At 41.4% G+C, this 26,037-nt stretch overlaps 1 protein-coding gene across 1 annotated transcript in view; it reads left to right on the plus strand.

Moving 5' to 3' along the window:
- SNCA (synuclein alpha) overlaps nucleotides 1–23,736 on the plus strand; it is a 75,081-nt gene extending 51,345 nt beyond the window's left edge. Inside the window, exons 5-6 of the mRNA XM_061584709.1 lie at nucleotides 19,559–19,648; nucleotides 23,224–23,736. Of these exons, the coding sequence (XP_061440693.1) occupies nucleotides 19,559–19,648; nucleotides 23,224–23,256 (123 nt within the window). The 3' untranslated portion in view covers nucleotides 23,257–23,736. The remainder of the gene's footprint in view (nucleotides 1–19,558; nucleotides 19,649–23,223) is intronic.
- Nucleotides 23,737–26,037: the final 2,301 nt, after the last annotated feature.

Here is a 26,037-nt window from a genome sequence, read left to right on the forward strand (position 1 = left end):
TAAATAGGAGGTGGAGGATTCAGTGGGAAAACGTCATGAGGAAAGGGTTAACCAAAGATCTATACTGGGCCAAGTGCTATTTAATTTATTCATAAATGATCTGGGGTCAGGAGTGAACAGTGTTTGTAGCTAAGTTTGTAGATGAAACCTAATTTGTTCAAGACAGTGAAAACCTGAGTGAGCTGTGGTGAGCTCAAGAAGGACTTCCCCTCCAAAGTGGGTGAATGGCAAATGAGGTTCATTATAAATATAAAATGATGCCCTGCTGTGGCCTTCCCAGAAACAGGATGCTGGAGCAGAATGTGCCTTGGTCTGATTGAGTGGGAACATAAGAAAAACACAGTCCAGCATCCTGCTCTCATGGTAGCCAACCAGATGCCTATGGAAAACCCACAAACAGGGCCTGAGTGCAAGACCGCTATCCCTTCCTGCAGTTTCCAACAGTTGGTATTCAGAAGCATGCTTTTCCGACTCTGGAGGTAGAACATAGCTACTACAGCGAGTAGATCTGTTTATGTTCTTATGATCAATAGATTTGGCTATGAAAACATGCCTCTGCTTTGCATGCACATTAAGAAGGATGCACTTATGCCTCCTCCAGAGTCTGCCAGAACTTCCCATCTTGTTAAAGCAGGCTAAGGTCCCGAACAGAGGAGGAACATTTGTTGCATGTTGTGCTGTTGCTTATTGTGATGTTCCGGTGACACAATCCCTGCCTCCAAAAATAATGCTTGTTTCATGAATCAACAAATGGCGTGTGAACCAGCTGACTGGCTGCATCTAACACTGTTAACCAGAAATGTTTGTACCTAAGGCAGAATTTCTTCTTTCTTTCTCAGTAGGCTTCCAGCATTAATCTCCTTGCCAGGAGAAATTTCACCTGCTAAATATGTTAGCTATTTGTGCGGAGCTGCTTAACAGGTATAAGAACAGGAACAAACAAAAAACAAAAAAGCAGGAACTCTGGCAGCGAGGGTTGAGTCCAAATAGCTGAACATGTTTGGGGAACAGATTTCTGGGGTAGCATGAACAAGAGCCTGATTAGGGAGTGGCTCACATATTTATTTTATTTATTTATTTATTACGTTTATATACTGCCACATAGCCGAAGCTCTCTGGGTGGTTTACAGCAATTAAAAACAATAAAACAAATATACATATTTTAAAACACAAAAAAACAATTTAAAAACAATTTTAAAAAATTATGATTTAATCACAGAATCATAGAATCGTAGAGTTGGAAGGAGCCTATAGGGCCATCGAGTCCAACCCCCTGCTCTATGCAGGAATCCAACTTAAAGCATCCCTGACAGGTGGCTGTCCAGCTGCCTCTTGAAGGTCTCCATTGTTGGAGAGCCCACCACCTCCCTAGGTAATTGGTTCCATTGTCATACCGCTCTAACAGTTATGAAGTTTTTCCTTATGTTCAGCCGAAATCTGGCTTCCTGTAACTTGAGTCTGTTATTCTGTGTCCTGCACTCTGGGATGATTGAGAAGAGGTCCTGGCCCTCCTCTGTGTGACAACCTTTCAAGTACTTGAAGAGTGCTATCATATCTCCCTTCAGTCTTCTCTCCTCAAGGCTAAACATGCCCAGTTTTTTCAGTCTCTCCTCATATGGCTTTGTTTCCAGTCTCCTGATCATCTTATGGAAGGTTTCTTTTGGAAGGTGTGGCCTAAGGAAGTAGTGAGGGGAGGTTAGGGGGTGGCCTGAAGATTTCTAAGGACAATGAACCTAATGTGGTAATAGAGATAGCTGTAAGTATAGAGAATCTTGTACTGCAAGGACTATTGTCTTGTAAGTTCCATAACTTTATGAAATTGGCAGTGAGCGTCAAGCTAGGTGTGATGTTAAACACATATTTGAAAGGTCAACCCAAGACACTCTGCTGCCCAAGGTGGAGCAACAGGTGGTTCTTTCCCCCATCCACCCATAGTGCACAGCATCCAAGGCCAGCCAAGTTATCCATGTTATTTTGACACTTGAGGCAGAAAATCCCATAAGCATCATCCCTCCCTGGTAATAAAAAATACAAGAGTAAAACATTAAACAACTAAACATTTGCCACCTTGACATGACACCCAGTATCAGCTGCTTGATGCAGCCACCACCTTCTGCCCAATGGTAGGTCCGGCCCTGACTTGAACCCTGGTCTTGGGATCCTCTCTCTCTCTCTCAACTAACAGCAGTGCCAGGGGTGGGCCAGTTTAGGTCAGGACCAGGACACAGAGGTAGAAACACATATGATTAAGCAGTATATAAATGCCTTAAATAAATAAAACTCTGCCCATGCCATTCCCCTGCTGACATTCCCTCCCCCAACTGCAAAGCTGTTTGTAGTAAACAGCAGCCTTAGAGGCCAATAAGGCCTTGAAGGAGGGGTTTTTTAGTGGGAAAACAGGATAAGGAAAGAGTCACACACAACCCAACTGCAGTTTCTAATCTAGATCCTATTTGCAAAGCTTCTGTTAAAGGGGGGAGGAGGAGAAACCCAAGCGTGTGATAAAAAGATACGTTTAATGTCACGTCTAGTGTTTCTTAAAAAAGCTTTTTTTCATATATAACAGCGCCATGTTAAAAAAAATTACAATACATAGAATTTATATTTGTTTTGTTTTCTCTATCTTTCTGTCATTGTTCTTACTTTCATATTACAGAAGTAGAATGTGAACAGCAATGCATCATTCACTCTCAACCTATCAAGTCTCTCCATGAAAGCTATTGTGAATCTGGTGTCAACATGCCATTTTCACTAGTTCTTGACCATAAAATAAATCTGTACTGCTAAGAGAACTTTTGTGTTCAGCTATGGCAGCCCTCACCAACTTGGTGTCATCCAGATGTTTGGAGCTATAACTTCCATTAGCCCCAGCTGGAGGGCACCATGTTGGAGAAGGCTGGGCTATGGTTTAGTATCAGACTAGTCAATGAAGCCAATGATTGCATCCCTGAAGGGCATTTCTAACCTGGGAAGATTTTCTGAAAATTGCAAGCAGCTGGTTTTTTGTTTTGTTTTTAAATCTCCTCCGGGTTATTGGTGTAGATCTCACCACCTTCTTTGTAGACATTTGCTTGGCAGTTGAACTGTGGTCATTCACAGCCACAAGGACTCAGACTGCATAAATAAGGATAGGGCACTTTGGAAAAGTCTGAGCCTTATTGTTCAGAAAATATGCATATGCACATGAGGTAGAATTGCAACAGCATGAGGAAGCCATGTGGTAGCTCTTGACCTTTCGGTCCTCTGTTGGGTGTCTTTGTAGCACTTGGGAAGGGTTGTGGGGAGGGGGGGAGGAAACGCCACTCGGTTGAAACCCAGCAGGTTGAGTTGCTCTGATCCTTTTGCTCAGAATTCACTGGCAAAGTAGGAAGGTGCACTTATAAGCAAGGAAAGTGGGGAAAAGATGGCAGTAAATAAAAGCTTTGCCTATGATTGATATCCACCTCCCACACTGTGTTAGTCTTGGTTGGGAGGGGGCATTGGGCAAGACACCCAGTGGCCCTCCTCCTCCCTTAGAGAGTCTGTTCCCGTCCCTGATGTGGACAACAGCTGTCGTTGCTCCTGTGCTTCACCATTGCCACCTCCTGCTCTTCCTAACAGAGCCATTGAGCAAACAGGCAATGGCAGCTCCTCCTTAGTCCCACCACTGTTGTTTGCTTGCTTATCCCCTCTGGACCAGCACAAGCAGGTTGCACCATGCTCACCATGCCACCATAGAGTGGGGGAAAGGCATCATTTCTGCTGCCCTTTTAGTGTGCCAACTGCTATAAAACCCTGATCACATTCACACTGAACGGCAACAAGCATGCTGCAATGAAAGGCATCAGTCAGGAAGCTAGATGAGAACATTTTTTGTCACAAGAAAAGAAGTCAGGGCAAACGCCTGACTCCACCAAATACAACCAAGGCCAGCGCCACCTAGGGGCTATCTACACACCTGCTTTCCCAGATTGGAGGCGTTTACTCAAGGCCACCCAGTGAACTAGTATTCGGACAATCCAAGGTTCTTTTTGGGTATTGGTATTCAAATAGCTGGCTGGTGCTCCCAGCTTTCAAGGGAATTAAAAATGCTTAATTAAACGGTATCTGTAGCATTGTTTATGCAAGTTTTCTTTTACAATGCATTCTACACACATAACCTCATTAGTCATTTCAACAAGCCTGTAAGGCAGCATTATCATCCTCATACCACAGATGAGAGCCTGGAAAGAACCAGTTTCATGGTATTGCAGTAGTTCCTTTATAGTCACTCAATCCTATGCATCTTTATTCAAAATTCAATCCAATAGTATTCAGTGGGGCTTGCTCCCTAGTAAGTGTGTTTGAGACTGCAGCCTGTATCGCTGTTCTGCCTCGGCTCCCCCAAGAAAAAGCTATGTGAAAAGTGTTCTGTGCATGAATTTCTGCATTAGTGCAGAAGTGGAGTTCCCAAACTGTGGTTCTTGGACCACGAGTTGAATCTTCCCAGTTTGCGCATCCTGAGACGACATGTGAACCAAATCACAGCCATCTTTAGAAATTTGCACTTCTCCAAATTTTGTAATGCAGGTCTCCAACCAAATAATATGTACAAAAATGCATCTATTCAGAGAAAGTGTGCATAAATGAATAAATTAATGAAAATAAACCTGGCAGCACCTCTGTCTTCCATTGTTGCTCACCAGCAGCTGGTATTTAGGAATGTGCAATCTTCTGACAGCCATCATGACTAGAAGCCATTATTTTATCTAGTTCCATTTTAAAACCAGCTATACTAGTAGCTAACTCTTGTGGCAGCAAATTCCATTCATTAATTATGTAATTTAAGTGTCAAGTGGTGCTCCCTTCTGTTGGTCTTAAATGTGTGGGAAGCAGTGCTTCCATCTGTGGGGCTCCTTTTGGAGGAAGGATGGGATAGAAATTTAATAAATTAATACAATAAAAATAAATATTCTGTTTATATGTAGAATATTCAGGTTTTGGTGGGGTTTGAAGGGTAGGAACAAAAGGAAGTCTGAGTTTACATGTTGTGTTCTGGTACCACTGGTATTGCTTTGGAACGATACATAAACCCATCCATGCTTCAGTTAGTTCTCTCTTCCATCTATGTAAATGTGAGAGAATGCACACAACTTGCATCCTGTAACAGCACCAGTAAGCTCTTAAAAGTTGGTATTGCTACATAATTCTAGACAGCTTGTCAGTATTCATTAGCTCAGTCACAAATGTTACTTGTGGGAGGGAGAGTTATGATGATTATGCTCAGGCTGCTCCTACTGTACCTGTGGTCTGTGTAGGCTAACTTTCAATTTATTTTTCAATCATATACAGTCAGTTGATGGAACCCACTGGTACTCTATCATATTAGGTAGTGCAATTAAATGTTTACGATGAACATAGGAAATGCTTCAATCTTGTTGCTACACACAGCATGTGTTTCAAAATGATTGTTGGATATGATGAACCTAGGAAATACCTCAAGCTCATTGCTACAAACATCATGTGTTTTAAAGTGATTGTTGGGATTTATTTCTTGAAACAACCCATTGTAAGGAGTTCTTTGTCATGCTAAATTTGTTTTTCTTTCTGGTTATACAGAATTTTGTTTAGACACTTAAATCAAAAAATTGTCTCCTTGATGTTTGAGGGTAGTTGCTAATAACGCCTGTTCACTCCTGATAGTTTCAGTTTCCAGTCAGGAAATCTTGCATTTTATAATTGCTACTTGCTTAGACAATTCCCCCAGTTTATCACTCCAGTGATAATCTTGGACCTTCTGTGGTCAATTGTCTGACATCAAGAGAGGAATAGGAAGCAAGGAATTTGCAACTTCAAAACCAGAAACCAGAAGTGGTAATAATAAGTTAATGGAGGGAGTTTCCTGGCCCTGAAAAAAAGTTCAGTGGAAGTGCTAAGCAGAGATTCAGTGCCTGCTTAATTCTCTCTAAAAGAAGATGTCCTCATTTAGTTTATAAAAATGTAAAAATATCATCAGGTATATGTAGTGTTGCATTGATTGGGGTCAGGTGGCTTTTTTGCTAGAACTATCTTATTTTTTAAAAAAAATCTATGCTTCATAATTTAAGTTAAACACTTTTGCCTTGTAATTCAAGGGATTACAAGCACCCCTCTTCCCCATCCACTCCACCACTGCCACACACTCCTCCTCCTGAGGAGAACGATCTCACAGACGTGTCTCCACCACCCTCACACAGATATGGAGGCAACTGCACCAGTAGAGTCAAAGGCTTCCCATAGTTCCTCTAAGGAGGAGCATTCATGTGCATTCCTGCTCCCATTCAATGACACCTTCCTCACACAAGTAGATGAACCTGCCTACACTTACTTAAGGGTTGTAAGGGGACATGTCCAATTGTTGTGACATCTTAACACTGTGTAACCGTGCGTAGTTATGCAGAGTAGAGTTGCAGTATCCTGTGTGACCTGTAAGTTGATCTATGAAGCATTCTGAACTGAAATTTTCTATTAAACCTATTAAAGAGAATCACATCTCCCCATCCAAGTCTGACTTCAGCAGCCTAAGACAGGACAGCTTGGGTGTCTAGGGTTACAATTTTGTGGACACTTACTAGTGAGTCAATGAGCCTAGGATGGGTTGAAATCGATTCCACACTTTGAATATAAGAGGGGCCTGCTGGATCAGGCCAATAGCCTATGTAGTCCAGTATCCTGTTCTCACAGTGGCCCACCAGAAGCTTAGGGGAACCCTGCAAGCAGGACCTGAGTGCGAAAGCACTCTTCCCTCCTGCAGTTTCCAGCAATTCAGAAACATATTACCTGTGGCTGTGAAGGCAGAGCACTTAAGAATAAGCCCCATTGGACAATGGGTCATTCTAAGTACATATTGTGCTGTCCATAGCTAGGTTCTACCCACACTGCAATTTACCATGTCTACAGAGATCTTCTAATATTAAGAAGAACTCCAGTGGTGGCATTATAGCTGTCAATCATAGTGAAACTTTGCTGGTTTGGAATGTTTGGTTAGCTTGGAAGACCAATTATTTTGCCAGAAATTGGTTGATTTGTGATAGCCAGTTGCTTTCTATGGAGGGACTGAAGTGCAATTTAATAGAAGAGTATATTATGCAAGTCTGGAAAATACTTTGTGTGTGTGTATCATGCACACACACTCTCATACGCATGCACACACATAACTTGTTACATAAAACCTGAAAGCGATCAGCACACCTGGGATGCTATCACTTTTCATGGTACGGAAGAACAGCTGGCTTTGAATGTGGTTCCTGCATGTGTTTAGACTTAAAGTGATGCCTATAATTTGCATTTCGATACAGTGTATCCCTGAATAGTGGTAAACATGTTGATTTTCAGGAAACCTGCAGGGACAACTTTTATCTAGTGGGGTTTGAAATATCGTAACATTGTATTAAGAATTGCATTAAGAAAACGCCATGCTTAAAAGGATAGTAGTGCAGTTATTGGGGGAGTGGGGTAATGCATAACCAGGTATCTTAAGAGAAATTCTGGCCATAGCAAAGGAAGGGCCCCTGAGCCTATTTTCTTATTTAGACCTTTAAAGAACATAAGGAGAGCCCAATCTAGTCCAGCATTCTGTTCTCACAGTGACCAGCCAGATGTCTACGGAAAGTCAATAAAGCACAATTGCCCTCTCCTGTTTGCGATTCCCCAGCAACTGGTATTCAGAAGCACTCTGACTCTGATTCTAGAGGTAATAGACAGCCAGCGTGGTACAGTAGTTAGAGTGTTGGACTAGAACCTGGGAGACGAGGGTCCAAATCTCACTCAGCCATGAAGCTGACTGGGTGACTTTGGGCCATTCACAAGTCTCTCATTTTTGTTGCCTTTTTCTGCACTTTTTCCAGCTCTGCAATATCCTTTTTTGAGATGTGGCAGTCAAAATGGTACACAATATTCCAAGTGAGGTCACTCCATAGATTTATATAAAGGCAGCCTTGTTTTTGAGCCCTTTCCTAATGATCCCTAGCATAGAATTCACCTTTTCCCCCGTTGTTGCACACTGGGTCAGTGCTTTAATTGAACTATCCACCAAGATCCCTTTCTTTTTTTCTTTTGTGCTTTGCAATTGTGGCATGATATCCCCAGCGTGACCAAGGGGAAAAATGCTGATTAACAAGAGCACAGAGATATTGGGGGAGACAGAGGCTTGGACACCAAACAGAACCCTGATAGGCACTGACTGGTTGAGGAGGATCTCTTCTATGATCTTTTCGATCTGAAGGGTAGAATGGGGAATAATAGACTATTTTTCTCTCATCTGAGACTTTTTAGCCTTTCTCCATTTAAGCCTGGAACAATGTTCTGTATTATAGTTAAAACTCTGTGTTAACATTGGTTTGAGATTTTATTAATTAATTTATTATTGCCATTATATCCCCCCTTTCCTCCAAGGAGATCAAGGCAGCGTCCGTAGCTCTACCCCTCTCCATATTACCCTTACAATAACCCTGTGAGGAATATCAGGCTGAGAGTTGGTGACTGGCCCAAGGTCATCCAGTAAGTTTAATGGCCAAGTGGGGATTTGAACGCTGGTCTCCCAGGTCCAAGTCCAACACTCCAACCACTACACCACACTGGGTCATTAATGCCAAGTAGAGGAAGAGAATGGTTTTATGACAACCTCTGAGGTAATAAAGCCCAATGCAGCTGAAGCAAGAAAGTTGTCCAAACAGAGCATGGACATTTTTCAGTAGCAGACATAATCTGCTCCCTTAAAGCCGGTAATCAGGATTTGCCTGCTTCCAGAGGGTAAACAAACATATACGTGAAATGCTTGTTAGCTTGTACCCTCATCTCCTTGAATATCTGCTCTTTCCCCTAGAGGTTTGCCACCACTGGAGTGAATCTAGAAAGCTTTCACGTTCTAATCATCACTGCAGGTACCTTCTCCAACTGAGTGATGCCTTTTCTTCCAACTGGAAGAAATATTAAACACTGTCTTGGTAGATGGAGGTTAGAGTATGCATTGTACTTTAGGGAGCACTTGAGAGGGCAACTCACAATGTCAATAACTGCAGGGCAACCACTTCATAAAACAGCAAGAGTCTTTTCTTAGGTGAGCTGCAGATTTTCAAAGCACTTCCACAGTTTTCAGTTGTTACTGTCTCCCAACAGAATGTGGCATTACAGTTCAAGAGGGAATAACACTGAAAGTCCTTGCTCTCTCTCCCCTGTCCCATTTATCACTGCCATTCTCTCTGCCTATTGTATAACATTGGGCTAAATGCTGGGGGTAGGAGTCTGCCATTTTCCAGGTGAAATGCCCAAGGATCACTGCCACTGCTTATTTTTTTAAGGCTTCCCTCCACTTGTTATACACTGGCCTGCTTCACGGAACACTGTAAGCTTATCAGGACTGTGCAAACATGTGAGCTCCTAGAGAAAAGCTTGCAGCCGCTTTACTCCTCAGTGGTCCTTTTTACTGCCATGCTGAGCTAAGCTAAGGTTTGGCCAAGGTGTGTCATCTGGACCAGGACTCATGGTTAAGCTCTCTCCTCACTAACCATGAGCTGTAGCCAAAAATAAACCTAAAGAGGTTTGTAAAAAGTACTAGCGTGCATTTGTTCATTCGTTTGTGTGTATGAGAGAGAGATGGAAAGATCTGTCCATTTCAGCTCTCGCCGTTTCTCATTTTTCCAATTGTAAATTCAGTGCTCTACATTTCTGCAACAATTTGCATTTTTTTTTAAAAAAATCCTCATGAAAATTCTCCAGCATTTTAGTGCTAATTTCTCATTATGAATACATTTTTATAGGCAGTTATGTCTAGCATACAATTTTTTGCAATTTATTTCTCCTGATATCATGCATTTTTGTATATTTTAACTCATATTCATTTTTATGCACACTTGCCCCAAAATAAATGCATTTTTGTAAACACTGATCGGTTGGTGAACTGCACTACAAAATTCGAATAAGTGTGAATTTCAAAGGATGACTGTGTTTTGATTCTCATGTTGTTTTGGAAAGTGCCAATTTCATATATTTGGCTTGAAAGGCAAACTGAATCAAAATTCTTGCCTATCCCTAGTATGTGTGTATATATCTTTGTAAATATATTGTAAAATGAAATTATATATATTGCGCCATGCTGATGAAGGAAAAAAAATAGTTTGGGTAACTTGATGTCACTGTGATGTTGGATTATTGAAAGTTGGGCAGCCCCACCACCTCCAACATGGGGGATGTCAGGATCTGGCCTACTGGTTGGATCTCCGTTTCCCCATCCCTGTTATAAGGAATGTGTGCAGAGCTGTGATAGGTTCCTTTTCTCAGTATGTCACCAGCAGTGTCAAAATCATACCCCTTTAAAAGACAGCATCTGCACCTGTGAAAATTATGGTACTCTCTCATTCTTCTAAAAGAAGTTATTACTTATTATTTATTTATTTAAAATATTTCTATCCTGCCCTTCTACCCTATAATAGGGCACTCAGGGCGGCTTACAAAAATAAAATAAAATGTACATAATAAAACTGTAAACAGTAAAATCACAAAAACATTAAAATAAATTAAAATACATAAAATACTATACAGACACACACACACACATACACATATATATAGGGATTGGTAATAAAATCACTGTAAGGCTCTATCTTCAGCCTCTCCCAAAAGCTCTCCGGAACAAGATCGTTTTCAGAAAGTTAGACTTTCTGTGATCTGAGGAAAGGTAGAAGAAACACAGGGGAAATACAAGATGATAATGTTTGGATGCATCATCATGTGGCTGCCTCATACAATGTGAGTTAATGAAGCATGGCATTTCTTCACTAAATGCCTGGTGTGGAAGCATCCTCTGTCTTATCCTCTCACCTTAAGCTACAATTTTCTTTCACACACCTACCTTGCCCCCTCCCTCCAATTACTTCCTCCAAAATTGCCTCTCTTTATTCAAAACATTCAGAAACAATCTTCTAACAATTGGCTTCCACTGAGACACATCACCCAAATATCCCAGGCTAATATTCCTTTGTCTGGTCTTAAACTGGGATCCATTGTGGGCAAACCTACAGTGATAGCCCTATTCCCAGTAATCTGATAGCAAACCCACCTAGATTGTAGAGAAGGGGTGGGGAACCTTGGGCCCTCCAGATGTAGCTGAACAACAATTCCCATCATCCCTGGCCATTGACCATGCTTGCTAGGGCTGATGGCAGTTGTCATTCAACAACATCTGGAGAGCCAAAGCTTTCCCACTCCTGTCCTAGAGGGGACTTAGCCCTGAAGAAATTATCTTGAGGCCATCAACTCACATAAAATTTTAAACAGGCAACTGCAAATGCAGAAAATGGGATAAAATTGAAACACTGATTTACCCAGGATAGGTACCAGAAAATAGGTCTGCGAGCAATTTGGGAAGGAGTAAATAATATTTAAATATTATTACACTTTTTATAAAATAAAATAAATCCAGTTCTGTGCAATAAACATCTCATGTACTGAATTGCTAACCATGCCAAGCAGCATAAAATGTGGGTGTTTCTAGTGACATTAATAAACATATAATCAAGAATACAACCCTCACTGTTGTGGCCTAATTTAGCTTAGGTTACAGCATTTTCTTGTATAAAGGACTGCCCTTCATTAATCATAGGTAAGCACAATTACAGTTGTCTTACCTCATTCTGAAAAGACAAACCATGTACCCACAGAGCATGAGTATTTGTCAGTCCTAGCCACCCCTTAGTACATGTTTCATCTGGAAATGGCATTTATCTGAAACAGAGTAAGTCTTGTGTGTCAGAAAAAATAACTCACTTGTTTGCTTGTAAATACAGAAGTCATTACTGTGCCAGCATTTATGCATAAACAATGGCCTGGTTTGCACATGATGCTAAACTGTGGGTTAGCATTACGTGCATAAGCCTTAGGTCTCATGTCCCTCTCCTCCTCCAGCATGGCCACAAGAAGGAAATTGGAAGGTTTTACTTCCATTTTCAACTAACCACAGTTATGTGACACTCAACCCCAAAGAAACTGTGGTTAGCTTTAAAATTAAATTTTAGAAAATAAGCCAACTATACAATAATTAAGAATAGCTACACTTCTTAGTTTGGACAAAATGAGGAACTGCAGATAATAAAAAAATGGAAGTGAAAGCTTCCAATCACCTCCTTGCAGCTCCCCCAGGCACATTCCCATTAATGTTAACATCTAAATGTGGCCATTATGTGCAAAATGATACTACAGTGATAGAGTTCACAAGCAAACCTGAACTTATGTAAAGTATATGTCTCAAAATAATGTTGAATATATGCAAAGCAAAACAGTACACATTTTTCAAGGATTTTTCAGGCCAGGATCCAATAATAAAGTACAGCACCCACCCATTAAGAGCCCTGTCCTCATTAGCCAGTCAGTTAGTTACAGAAAACCCACATGAACAAAAAGGCCTTTGTATGGTGGGGAAGGACAACCGGGAAGTGGCTAGCCTAGCCTCCCTTGGAAGATAGTTCCACCGCCTGGAAGCAGCCACCGAGAAGGCCTTCTCTCGCATCCTCACCAATACATCTCTGAGGATAGTGGGTCGTAGAGAAGGGCCTCCCAGGCAGACGTCAAAGTCCAGGCAAGATTGTATGGGAGAATACAGTCTTTCAGATTGCCTAGACCCAGGCCATTATTTCAGTGTTCATTATGAGAAATTTGCACTACAACACTGGAGAATTTTCATGAGGATTAAAAAAAAAAAAAAAAAAAGCAAATCACTGCAGAAATGTTGAGAACTGAATTTAAGATAGGAAAAATTAGAAACTGAGAGAAGTGAAATTGACAGAGCTTTACATCCCTAGAGTAGAGACAGATGCAAAAGTGGGCAGCGCAATGCATGTGACTCTTATCCTTGCACAGCAGGGGTTATGTTCCAGCCGTGCAAAAATCAGAGGTTTCTGCACAAACACATCTCTTGGTCCTCCTCCTAGGCAAGCAGGAGATATTATCACAGTTCAAGGACTCTTAAGGAGGAGATGGCCTGTAGGAAGGTGATGTCCTGGGGAGAGTCCTGAGAGTCAAAAGAGAAAGGTCAGGAGGGCTGCCTTTGGCCTCTAGGCCTGAGACTCCCCTGCCCTTATTTAAGGTATCTGAACTTCTGGTCTCAGAGGAACAGCCAGGTTTTCTAGCCCTTTCTGTCTTTGGGTAGCGTGCAGTGTGCTCTTCTTCAAAGTCAACCTGAAGCAGAGAGCTGTTGACTCACTTCCATAGAGGAGCCCTCTGTATCAGGATCCCTGTCTGGGGCATCTGCAGTCTGGACACATGACAAAGAAACAAAGCTGAGAATCTGATGTGTCCATATTTGAAAATGCTATGGGTTTTATTAAACAACATGGTCTCATTGAGAAAGTGTTGAACTCGTAACTGAATAAAGGTGTTAAATATTTCATTGCATACCACAGAGCCATAACCAAAGTCAGGAAATTATTATAAACTCTGCTGATTAAAATAGGTAGATTTCTGTAATGTTATCAGGAGGTCTTAACTGAAGAAAGAACAGATAGCTGCCTGTGCAGCAGAGCTTCTCCTCTAAATAATTATCCCAATTCAATATTAGCTTGTGCTGTCGAGGATACTCTAAGAAACATAACACTTCAAAAATAATACAATAGAAAATATCTAATCTAAAATATAATATGTCACCTTTGCTGAAAGGTATTGTTAGCTAGGTAAGCATGTTCAACAACAGGTAATATATTTTCTTGAATTATTAGTCAGAAAAACACCCTGCTTTTCTTGTTAAGATTAACTGGCGACAGAGAAGCCTTTTTTTAGAAATGGGAGAGTAAATCCATTTCTCTGTTAGCCCAGGGAAGTAATTGCATAAGAATAAATGATGATGCAGCTATTTGGTTTCATTCTTCAAAACAGTATCAGAAGGTTAGCTGACAGGTTGGAAATAGGCATGGATCCAAAAAGCCAAGATCTGAGTTAATTTGGTAATAGTCAGTTTAAGAAGCAAGCAATTATGAGGGCCAGTGTTAGACAGTAACACAACAGAAGATGAAGCCGTGTGCAACTGTAGTGAATGGTAGATATGAAGTAGAGTCCAAGACAACTTGCAACTAGTTCACTCACTCGCACACATATATATGCCTGAGGATTCTGTTTGTGTGGTAGAGCAAGGGGCATGCATGTACACAAACTCATGAACGCATAAGGTAACTGCAACATCATCATTCTGCATATAGGCCTCATGAATGCATAAGCTTGATTCACATGATTTCCCTCTCCCCAGTTTTGAGGGGAAAAGATCATATGAATCAGGTGTAAGGAATGCATATGGAAGGAATTCCTTCCCTCAGAGGTATGTCTGTCACCTTGATTATATCATTCCTACCATATGTTGAAGACATACCTGTGTTTTCAGGACCCACCTTATTCCTGTGATTGCAGTTTGTTTTAACTGTTTTTAACACTGAATTTTAAAATGTTTCAAACTGCCTGGGACCTGCTGGTGAAGGGCAGGTAATAATAATAATGTTGTTGTTATGTGCCTCCAAGTCAACTATGACTTATGGTGATCCTATAATAATGTTATTTTAAAACTCACATGCGGAGCATCAGCATGGTCAATGGGAGTTCTAGACCAGCAACATCTAGAAGGCACCATATTAACTACCACTATTTATATGCATGGGGGGAGGGGTTCTCTTCCAATGCAAACCGAATCTTGGCCCATCTGCACTATAGATTTAAAGCAGTATCATACTACTTTAACCAGTGGGCTGCCCCCAAAGAATCCCATTAACGGTTCTGAGAGTTGTTAGGTGACCCCCATTCCCCTCACAGAGCAACAATTCCCAGAGTTCCCTGCGAAGAGGGTTGGATTATTAAACCACCCTGGGAATTATAGCTCTATGAGAGGAATAGGGGTCTCCTAACAACTTAAAGCACTTTTAACAAACAGTTCCCAGGATTCTTTGGGGGAAACTGTGACTGTTTAAAGTGGTATGATACTGCTTTAAATATATAGTGCAGATATGGCCCAAGTGAATGTGTGAATTAATTGGCCCTCAGAGAAGCAAAATCAGATCAGAGCTAGGCAGAAACCTCACACTTCAGCGCATTGTGGAACAAGTTAATCAACATATGACTGAGAACTGTTCTGCTGCACATTATATATGTCAGTGACTGGTATTGCATCGAGTAGCTCATTAGGTCTCTGAGCCCAGGACAAAGAAGAGGAGAGGGAGTTTTGCTTCTATAGGTTGTTGTTTTCCCATGTTTTCCCTGTAAACTCTGTTTACTCCATCATGCCTGTCAAATTTGCTTTGGCCTGCTGGTAATTGCTGCCTTTGAATGATCTATGGCTTCCTGGATCTTGCAAGCCTGGAGTTTGTTAATCTGTTAATCAGAGAATCATGGAGTCTGAAGGTACAGGAAAGGTCACCTTGGTCAGAGTGAAGAGCATCTACACACTGCATGCACACACGCACATACACATTAATATCAACCAACCTATGCAAAGAGCAATGCATCACCAACAGGGTACATTTGCAACAGAACTGCTTACAAAGCACATACTGCTACATGCTTATGAGGTACATATAAATTACACAGACAAAGTGTGCATGTTGGGGCAGAGTCATTGGCCAATCTGTCAAATGGGGGAACAAATACAAAGAACACTCAGGGCTGCTCCAGATGACCTATTTATTGAGCACTAGTAGCCTCATACCCAACATTAAAATCAGGGCAGTTTTGAAAAGTTCAGTCCACCATCTTAATTCAAAATGGCATCCAGTTTGTATCAAGACAAGAACTTGTTCCTAAAACTCAGGAGCCATAACAAAACCAAATCTATCAGTCCCAATTCTACTCACAGGGAGAAAAAAGTCTGGTCACAGACCAGAATCAAAACACAGGGTAACACAAGAGGCAAGGTTAAAACACAGGCAAGTCCAGCCCCCCAACTAGCTATTCAGGGAGCCAAAGCAAGAATTTTATTCCCGTACACCCTCTCAAGAACTAGAGGTCTTTAACCACAAGCCTCAAAAGCTTGTATTGCCATAAACCTTTCTCTTGTCTGGCAAATGGTTCTTTTAAACATATCCAGGTAAACAATAAAGATTGACATCAGCTGTACCCATTAATTTTGTTTACTCAGCTACAGATATACATCAGCACTACATAGACTTAACACTACAGAGCAGATAATATTTCACCATTCAGCTACGGGGAGATTCCTATCTTAGAACTAGTGATTGCTGGGTTACTCACTCCCCCCACCTGATCTCATAATGATGGTACACAGAATCTCAATTAAACAATAGACCGTCAGCCCTTTTTATACTGAGTGGGCTGTCCCCACTTCCCAGGGCAGGACTCCTGTGGAGCCAATCAGGTTCAATCGTGTGCCATCTTCCTGAAAGCCAGGTGCTTTATGAGTCAGACTGGAAGCCCATATTTGGGCTTCCTCTCCAGCACTGCCCAGCTGCATGAGTCATTGTCTGGCAGGATCCCTTCAAGATAAACACATTCTAGTCCCATGTATAGGCTTCCTGGCACATCCTTTATATGGGCTTCCTGTGGGCACTTCTTATACGGCTCTTCATGGCTGGCACTACCTAGGAAACCCCACTTCTCTTGACAGTCTCTGTGACCTGGAGCCTCCAGCCCCTCCCAGTCTATTTTAATTAGACTGCCTTTAGCTATCCCTCTTATGACATCAGGTGACATCATTCATTCTTATACAGAATTAGCTCTTTATAGGCACTTTAGGGATTCTACCTATTACCATGGTATGTGCCTATGTCATATAAAAGCATATTATTAATTAGTTTCAGGCCCTTATTTAGGCTTTAGGTAGGTTATTAAAGGAGCAATTGCTGGATTCCACATATCTCTGTGAGACCTAATCCAGTTGGCATTACAGAGCCCAACCCAAAGCAGAGCTGCAGGCCATCAGGATCACCTGTGGAGTTTGGTCTGCTTATGACAGCCTTTCCCAACTAGTGGGCCACCAGGTGTTGTTGGACCACAATTCCCATCTTTCCTGACCATTGGCAATGCTGGCTGAGGCTGATAGGAGTTGTGGTCCAACAACATCTGGTGGCCCACTAGTTAGGAAAGGCTGGTTATGAGGAATAACTTCCTTAAGAGTATTCCCTTAGTCCTGAGAGTCCTTGTTCTTCAGACAGGCACTCCGGCTGATTAGGCCTGCACCTTTAAGCAGCAGCACTCCCCTGGACTCAGTGGTGGTTCAGCCTCCACTTCTGATTCTGTGCAAGGACACTCTGAGTCCTGTGGAGGAGGTTAGGGTGCCATGACCCATAAAGGCCCCAGATCCCCCTCCTCTATCTCATTGTCCATTGACATAGCCTGATCTTCTGTAACACTGGGGAGCACCAGGTCCTCGTCTCAAGAGGATTCCTCTAGTGGGGACATGACAGTTATGATATCATAAGAGGTGTCCAAATTGGCACAGTTTTGAAAGGTGCAGTCCACCATCTTGATTCAAAATGACATCCAGTTGTATCCAGACATAGACAAAAACCTTCTTCTCAATCTCAAGAACTATCTTGAGAGACCATCTTGGCTGTAAGACCTGCAAGACCCTTTTACCTGCTTTCTGGCCTCTTTCCATATGGCCTGGAAGGGTAGGGCCTTGACTGACTACAGCTATAAAAGGTATCGTTACCTGAAGATGTCAGAGACCATCTTGACTGTGGGGTGTTGTTTAGGGGGTTCTGTTTGGGTAAAAAAATTAATTCTGCTGATCAGTTTTTTGTTTTGCTGTTATTGGGATAATGCTTCTGTATTTTATGGTTGGATATTATTATGAATTATAAGGATGATCAATTTATTGTATGTTCTTAAGATGTTTTTGTTATTGACCATTTGAATTTATTTCTTACAGTGAATTATGTAACTTTTTTCTGTTCATGTTGTGAGCTGCTTTGTGCATAAATTGTTATGGAAAGGCGGAACACAAATAAACAGTGATGATGATGAACTATTATGCAAAATTTTAAGAGGTGGCCAAATCAGCACAGTTTTGAAAAGTTCAGTCTGTCATCTTGATTCAAAATGGCATCCAATGGAATCCAAACACAGATGAAAACCTGCTCCTCGATCCCAGAACCATCATGCCAAATTTGGTTATGATATCTCAGGTATAGGGAAATGGATGGACAGACATACAGACAAACAACTGTCTAAAACATAGATATAGAAGATTTGTCCTGATTTGCTTGCACAAAGCTTATGTGGAGGTTATACTATCTCTGGTATTCATAGAACATTCATTCTTATTTGTTTGTGAGGAGGTTATATAACAATGAGCATTCATCCTGGTTTGTTTGTGGGATTCTTAATCATTTGTTCATTCCACATGTTTTCATGCATTTTTCTCTGTTACTTTCGTAACCACAAAAAAGTTGGTTTCTTTGCTAAAGTGGCTTTCTTGTGCTAGGGCGACAAAGCACTTGAATTCACTTTAAATGAACAAACCTAAACTTCCCAGTATGTGCTTGAATCCCTCCTGCAAAATATTGACAGTCTGGAAGCGCTGTCAGACTTGGAGTACAAGAAAAAGTCGTCCAGAGGAGCACTATGTATGGCTGAAGGATCTAGAATTCTGAGCTGGGCTAGAAGGGGAGGGACTGTCACATTCTGACACCAGAAAACCAAAATTCTGCAACTGGAATACATTATCAAGCTATATATGTACATGCATTTCATTTCACTGAAAGCAGGACAGCGGTTAAGATGACTGGAAAATTTCTCTTCGGACTGATCTTTGCTTTAAAAAAGCAAAACTGGTTTGAGAGAGGTGTGATTGGGAGCAAGGATGGGAGAAGACACTTAACCGTTTCCTCTCCTGCCAGTTCCCCAATACAAACCACCCTTTCCCCTCCGTCAATGGCTTTCCTGTCTAATAGGATTTCGAATGTGTGCTTATGCTTGCAAACACACAGGAGGGAACTCCATAGGGTGCAGGCAGTTTGGAGCAGAAAAACAGGTGAGAGTAAAGCTAAGTGGCATTTTCCTTTCCCACTGCCCCATTCCAAAGCAGCTTTGCTTCATATATAAATAAAATGCCATTGGGGAACTGTTACATAAGCTTGAAGCATGTAGTTTCCCTCAAATGGGGGGGGGAGCAGGGGCAGGATAGTCCTGCATCCAGAATCCTATTTTTAAATAGGCTCTTATTTTAGTATAGAGACAGCACAAATCTATGTTTGCAAGCACAATGAATAAGGAGAACTGTGTTAATTCTCATCATGGGTTTTTCATTTATGTGGAAGTCTGTGAGGCTGTAAGAAGAAACAACAGTTTCAACCACATTATCCCTCAGGGTTTCATCAGATATTTGTGAAGTGTTTCTCAAAACTTAAAATGGAAAGATGAGGAGCTTTCTTTTCCTCAATCTGTTCATTGTAGGCAAATATCTGCCTTCTATTTTCTCAGTGGCAACTATGTAACATATCATGTTTGATACTCCATTAACCAAACTGAGCCACAAATTACTTTATTGAAAATGGGGAGTGGTGGGTTATATTTCAAATTAAACTAAGAGGCAATCTGTCCTGCTATTGTTTTCTTCTCTTGTTTACAATCGCAGAATGATGAAGGTCTCCCACAGGAAGGAATGATGGATAGCACAGACATGCCAGCAGACCCTGAAAATGATGCTTACGAAATGCCACCTGAGGTAAATCTTTCTTTGACGGCTTCTCACAGAGTATACCACTAATGGACACATCATGATAGACGTCCTGGTTATTTGTGTTGGAAGTGTTTGGGGAAATTTAGAAACTAGCTTGTCAATAAACCTGTCTTGCCACCCACTAAAGAAACTCTCTACACAGTGGGCAAAGCTGACAAGATTAGAACTGGCACTGAATTTCACCTAGACTGAAAGCTGGAGTTGAATTTCTAGCTTCATGTTCAGGAGAAACATCTGCAGAAAGCAAAAAGGGTTTTGATGTGGCTAGTGAAATTTATTGAGGCCAAACAGCTGCACCGGTGAATATTTTGCCGCCCTATCTAAGATAACTATTTGGCCCCATCTGCTCTATACATTTAAAGCAGTATTATACCACTTTAAATAGTCATGGCTTCCTCCAAAGAATCCTGGGAACTGTAGTTTGTTAAGGGTGCTGAGAGTTGTTAGGAGACCCCTACTCTTCTCACATAACTACTGTTCCCCAAGTGGTTTAACATTCAATTCCTTGTCCCAGGGAATGCTAGGAATTGTAGGTCTGTGAAAGGAATGGGGTCCCCTAACAGCACCCTTAAGAAACCAATTTCACCAGGATAGCCATCCCCTATGGCCTCTCAGCTGCTAGATCTTGAGTATAGGATTGCTCTGTTAATTGTTTGAAAACTGGCTTCCAAAAACGAAAACTATTTTATTCCCCCCCTTGCCTTTCCACAGGAGCAATCCAGTTCGCCAGCATGGAATAAAAAATAAATAAGTAAGACTGCAATCCTATGCACATTTATGGAGAAGTAAACCCCAACTGATAAAGAGAGACTTACTTCTGAGTAAATACACATAATATTGGCACTATTAAACAGCAAACTCTTACAACAGGGGGAAAATGAAATGTATTCATAATGAAAACTTTTTTATAATGGCCCCACAGGAGTACACAAACATTCCTGAATTATATTTTAAGAAGTTTTTTTTTTAAAAAATGTTAAAATAATTTAGGATGACTTTTTTTCATAGTAACAGAGCCCACAAGAATATAAAAACATACTAGTGGGAGGAAGTGTGCTTCCGAAAACTAGTTACCAGAAGCCGCAGGGGGAGAGAGTGCTCTTGCACTCAGGTCCTGCTTATGGGCATCCCATGGGCATCTGATAGTGACCACTGTGAGAACAGGATGCTGGACTAGATGGGCCACTGGCCTGATCCAACAGTAAGGCTCTTCTTATGTTCTTATATTGTTTTTATTTGTATTCATGCTTCTTTTTAATACATAATTCTGGAAATACAACTCCAGAAGAACCCTCCATTCTAAAGTTATGATTTCCATTCCAGTAAACCTTTCCATTAATATGGAATCCAGGGGGCAACTTGGCAGAGAAGAGTTTTGTAACCATCCCTAATAAAACAACAAAACCTCCTGCTGCATGATCTATAGTATAATGCTAGTGAATTCAGTGTAAGGACTTTAATTTTGATCAGATCCTAAATCAGTATCAAAGAAAACACCAAAGGGATTCATATTATTATGCAGTGTAAAAACACATGTACAGGCTGCTTTCCTGCCCATGCCATTTCTGAAAAACCGTTTTAGAATTGTGGAATTGCCCCCCACCACCACCCCTGCATTGTTCTGATTTCTTCAAATCAAGATCCTACAAAGATATGCCTGCTCAGATTTAACTAAAAAATTCTAGACACAGTCCATTAGACTGTGAACATCACTGAATTACAGCATTTTCCAAAAAAACCCTGCCTCCATTAAGAGTGAACATTTACCATCATGAAAAGCAGATTCCATAAATATGATATTTCCCCTCTATACATTACAGTGATGCAAAAGTATGTTTCTCCTTCTCAAAGGAAGGAAGCTGGGCCAAGAAGGTAGATTGCAATGTAATCTGGAAGAGGAACAGACTCTCTCCCGCTTCTTAAACAGCTTCCTTTGATTTGTGAAACAGGCTCCATCAGGGCTCTGCTTTTGCAAACCCACCAAAAAAAACAAGAGACACCAGAAGAATCAATTCAGTACAGAATGGGAAAAGAATGCCAGACATACGACTAAGTCTACACACCAATCATTTAAAGTGCATTATTTGCCTCAAAGAATCCTGGGAACTGTAGTTTGTAGAGGCTTCTGAGAATTGAAGCTGGGGGGGGTAAACTGCAGCTCCCAGGATTATTTGGGGAAAGCTGTGTGCTTTAAACGTATGGTGTGTATGCTCTGTCCGAGCGAGGCAGCTTGATGGTAGAGCATATGTTTTGCATACAAAAGGTCCCAGGATCAATCCCAAGCATCTCCAAGTTGAGCTGGGAGACAGCCCTAGATGAAACCCTGGAGGGTTGTTGCCACACAGTGTAGACCATGTTGAGCTAGTCTGACTCAGTAGAACGCAGCTGCCCATGTTGCTATGCTCCTAGCATCAGCTGCAGGGGAATCCCACCCTTAGCTTAACTCCACCTGGCCTTGGATTGCAGACAGACTAGATTGAAACATGTTAAGGCTGCTATGGCACAGGTGCTTCCCAGTATGAACACTGCTGCCTCCATTTCCAGTGGTAAATGCACTCTGCTGAATCTCTCCTGATCCAGCCAGAGCTAAAAGGCATGGGCAGAAGTCACCTGGCCCATGCTCCCTGACATTATACATGGGCGGTAAATCACCCTTAGAATCAGGGAAAGCCCAGACAATTGCTCAGAACACTCTCAGGACTACAGCTCATGTTCTTAGGGACAAGGGTGCTTCCACAGAGGTATAGAAGGCCACAGACCATAAAGAAAGAGATCCACTGATCTTCCATTCCACCTCTAGTAGAGGAGGAAAGCATCCATCCCACTACTGTGAAATGGATCAAGGCAACCTTGGACTGCAGGCTTTTAACTGGATCCAGTAGTCTCACCTTTGTAATCCTCCAGGCTACCCTAGGGTATCCCAGAGGAGAGCAAAATCCAAGGATAGGGACTGGCTCCTATGGTGGGGGACATATGTGAGACAGATCATGTAGTCATTTCAGGGCCAAGGTTTTCCGCATAGAGGCACCAGTACTCTAGAATCCTGTTCCTGCTGAAATTAGCTGAGCACCTACAGTCCTGATGTTTTGTTGTTGTTTTGTTTCATCAAGCATTTTTAGAGAATTAATTCTGTTTGTTGTTGATTATTTGGTCCTGCATTTTATGATTTTATTATGTTTTTATTGTTTTTATTGTACTTTTGCTGTTCACCACTGCAATGTTTTTCTTATTAGTTGGCAATTTACACCAAAATAAATATACATAAAAGAAGCATGTGTAAGCGTGCCTTAGTGTGAAACTTCAAGCAATTTTTTAAAAAGCTGTCTAATGCAGAAACCTAATGGAATGGAACAATGGCTGGGTAATGTGTGAAATGTAATGAAAATATTCTCATGTGTACATCCCTAGTGAGCCATCACCAGAAATCAAGTACAACCTTCATGCAGGTTTGCTTCTTTAGTGAGAACTAGCCTTCAGTGCACAGCATATACATATTGAGTGTTTATTTCTCCTCTTCCTCCTTTTTCTTCTTCAATGTTGACTATTGCTGTTCCCAACAGGAGGAGTACCAGGATTATGAACCTGAAGCTTGAATTCCACTCCCATCTTTCTGTCTCCTGCTAGCTGCTGACAAAGACATCCTGTCCTGTACAAGTGCTGAGTTCCAATGTGCCCAGTCGTAAACTATTTTTATAGTTTGTACAGTGTCTGTTGAAGTCTTCCATCAGCAATGATTGGAGCATCTGTAACTGCGTCCAGTTTTCGTTTCAATGACTGACCTCCGTCTGAAACGAAGGTCTGGGTCTCAGAGCCATTGTTCTTGTGTGAATATTGTGGCTTCAAGTTCTAAAAAGTTTGTAAACAATTTAAAAAACACCTAAGTGTCTATTTCTTATTTCTAATGCTATACATGTTTTGTTGACAGATTGTCAGTAATTTGGTATTATTTACAATATAAGATTTTTTAAATGTTTCCTATGATCTTTCTTTTTTGTCCAAGGATATTATTGAGTGAAAGTTGTTAATATATTTCTATACATATATACATATATATAAAGTAATTGAGCATGAACTATGCACCTATAAATATTTACTGTGGGATTTTATTTGTTTTGTGACATGTTTTCCTAATTTATTAATTTACTAATAAATAACGGTGTCCAACTGGAATTAATAAAATGTTATATGTTCAAAAGGGAGTTTCTAAGTTGGTATTTAATAATTAGCTCCCCCTTTTTCTGTAATAAATGCCACTGTTAGGATTGCATCACGCATTGTATGGGGCAGAAAACACATGTTTACAGCTGTGCATACACATGGCGGGGAGCTGCAAGCCAGTACTGACTCCCTGCTCAGAATTTATTTATTTATTTATTATCTGATTTATATCCCACCCCTCCTCCCAGCAGGAGCCCAGGGCGGCAAACGGAAGCGCTAAAAACACTTTAAAACATCATAAAAACAGACCTTAAAATACATTAAAACAAAGCAACGTTAAAAACATTTTAAAAAGCTTTAAAAACATCTTTTAAAAGGGTTAAAAACATTATTTAAAAAAAATTAACAAGCAATTCTAACACAGACGCAGACTGGGATAGGTCTCAACTTAAAAGGCTTGTTGAAAGAGGAAACTAATGATGGGCACTCTCCCCTGTCTTGCCTTGGAAAAATCACTTGGGGAGATCACTGGACGTCCTACCAGTCTTTCTTCCAAGCAATCTTATACTTTTGAAAAAGGTGAGCATATAAAAAACAAAATCCTGAGACTACTCAAGAGCCAAGGTTGCCAGTGTGGCCCCTGTGGGCACAATGGTGCCCTTAAGGATTTTCCCTGCCATCAAAAAAACCTCTAAGCCTCCACACACATACACACCCTTCCCCCTTTGTCGTGAGGTTGCGCAGGTGGTTACCTTTCTCTCCCTTGAAAAATAGCCCAGCTCAGTGGTTATGCAGAAGGTTCTAGGTTCAGTCTCTGGTGTCTCCACGTAAGGCTAGGAAAGTCCCCTGCCTGAAACCCTGGAAAGATGGTGCCGGTCAGTGTAGACAATACTGAGCTAGAAAAACCAATGATCTCACTCAGTATGAAGGACCTTCCTATGTTCCTAATATTTAGAGTTGAAGGAGGAAGTTAGAAGAGTGATGCTCTTTACCATTTCATCTTTCGGCTCTGTGTGCTTTTCAAAGGCTCAGATCAGTACCTGAGCAGCTGAACAGAAAGACAAGCAACTATTAGCGTGGGAGGGAAAGGGGAGCGATCTGGAAGATGGTGGGGAGAAAGACAGTGTGGCCATGGGGAAGAAAGTGGTCTGTCAAGGAAGGAAGGAAGGAAGGAAGGAAGGAAGGAAGGAAGGGACATCTCTTGAAATTTCATAATTTTTTCAAAGGCTCCGTCACGTGCAAACCACCATCAGATTACAGATCACATCTGTTTCCTTGATTGAACTGTAAAAATCACAGGATGAGTGCTTTCCAGCACTACCATGATGCAAAAACATAGATTTCAAGGGACCCCTTTAAAATTACTGTGTAATCAAATCTCTGTGGTTTAAGCAGAGTGGTTTAACAGTCAATCCTTCCTAGGGAACTCTGGGAATTGTAGGTATGTGAGGAGAATAGGAGTCCCCTAAAATTCTCAGCAACCTTAACCAACTACAGTTCCCAGGAATCTTTGAGGGAAGCCATGTCTGCTTAAAGTGGTATGATACTGTTTTAAATGTATAGTGCAGAGGGGCCTCACTGAATAGGATATATTTCCTGCCTTCAAGCCTAATCCTATTGCATTGTTCCAGTGATAAAATAATGGCTTTTATCTCTGCAGCTAGTCCAGCCAAATTGCTTGAGACATCCCAAGTGCTCCTTACATTCAAAGGGCCACCCTCACACACTTTATTGTTGTGGTTCTTGGATGACAGGAAGCAGCAGAAACCTTTCCTCCAGACTAGCAGACTGAATTTTGAAACACCTTACATTAGGGCAAGAGGAAATGTGGTAACCACAAAACTGTTAGAGTTGCACTGACCATGTGGCAGCACACCAGCATTGGCTCGATCAGCTAAGCTGGAGTGGATCAAGAAGGAGATTTCCTTTATATTTGTCTGTACCATATTGGGGAGGCTACCACCAAGGGCTGTGTTTGTGCCATGATTCCACAGGAGCACAGGGAAAGTCCAGGATGTGTGACTGGGTGCGAAACCCAGCTTCCTAAGAGTCTCGGCCAAGCTTCTAGGCCTTATGGTCATAAAAAAAAAACTTGAAAGGATGTCAGTAAAACCTGTTGAAATCTCAAAAGATAGAGGAGCAGCTGAATTCATAGAATTCATAGAATAGTAGAGTTGGAAGGTGCCTATAAGGCCATCAAGTCCAACCTCCCTGCT

This window comes from Rhineura floridana, chromosome 9 (genome assembly GCF_030035675.1).
Source record: "Rhineura floridana isolate rRhiFlo1 chromosome 9, rRhiFlo1.hap2, whole genome shotgun sequence".
Taxonomy (NCBI): Eukaryota; Metazoa; Chordata; class Lepidosauria; order Squamata; family Rhineuridae; genus Rhineura; species Rhineura floridana.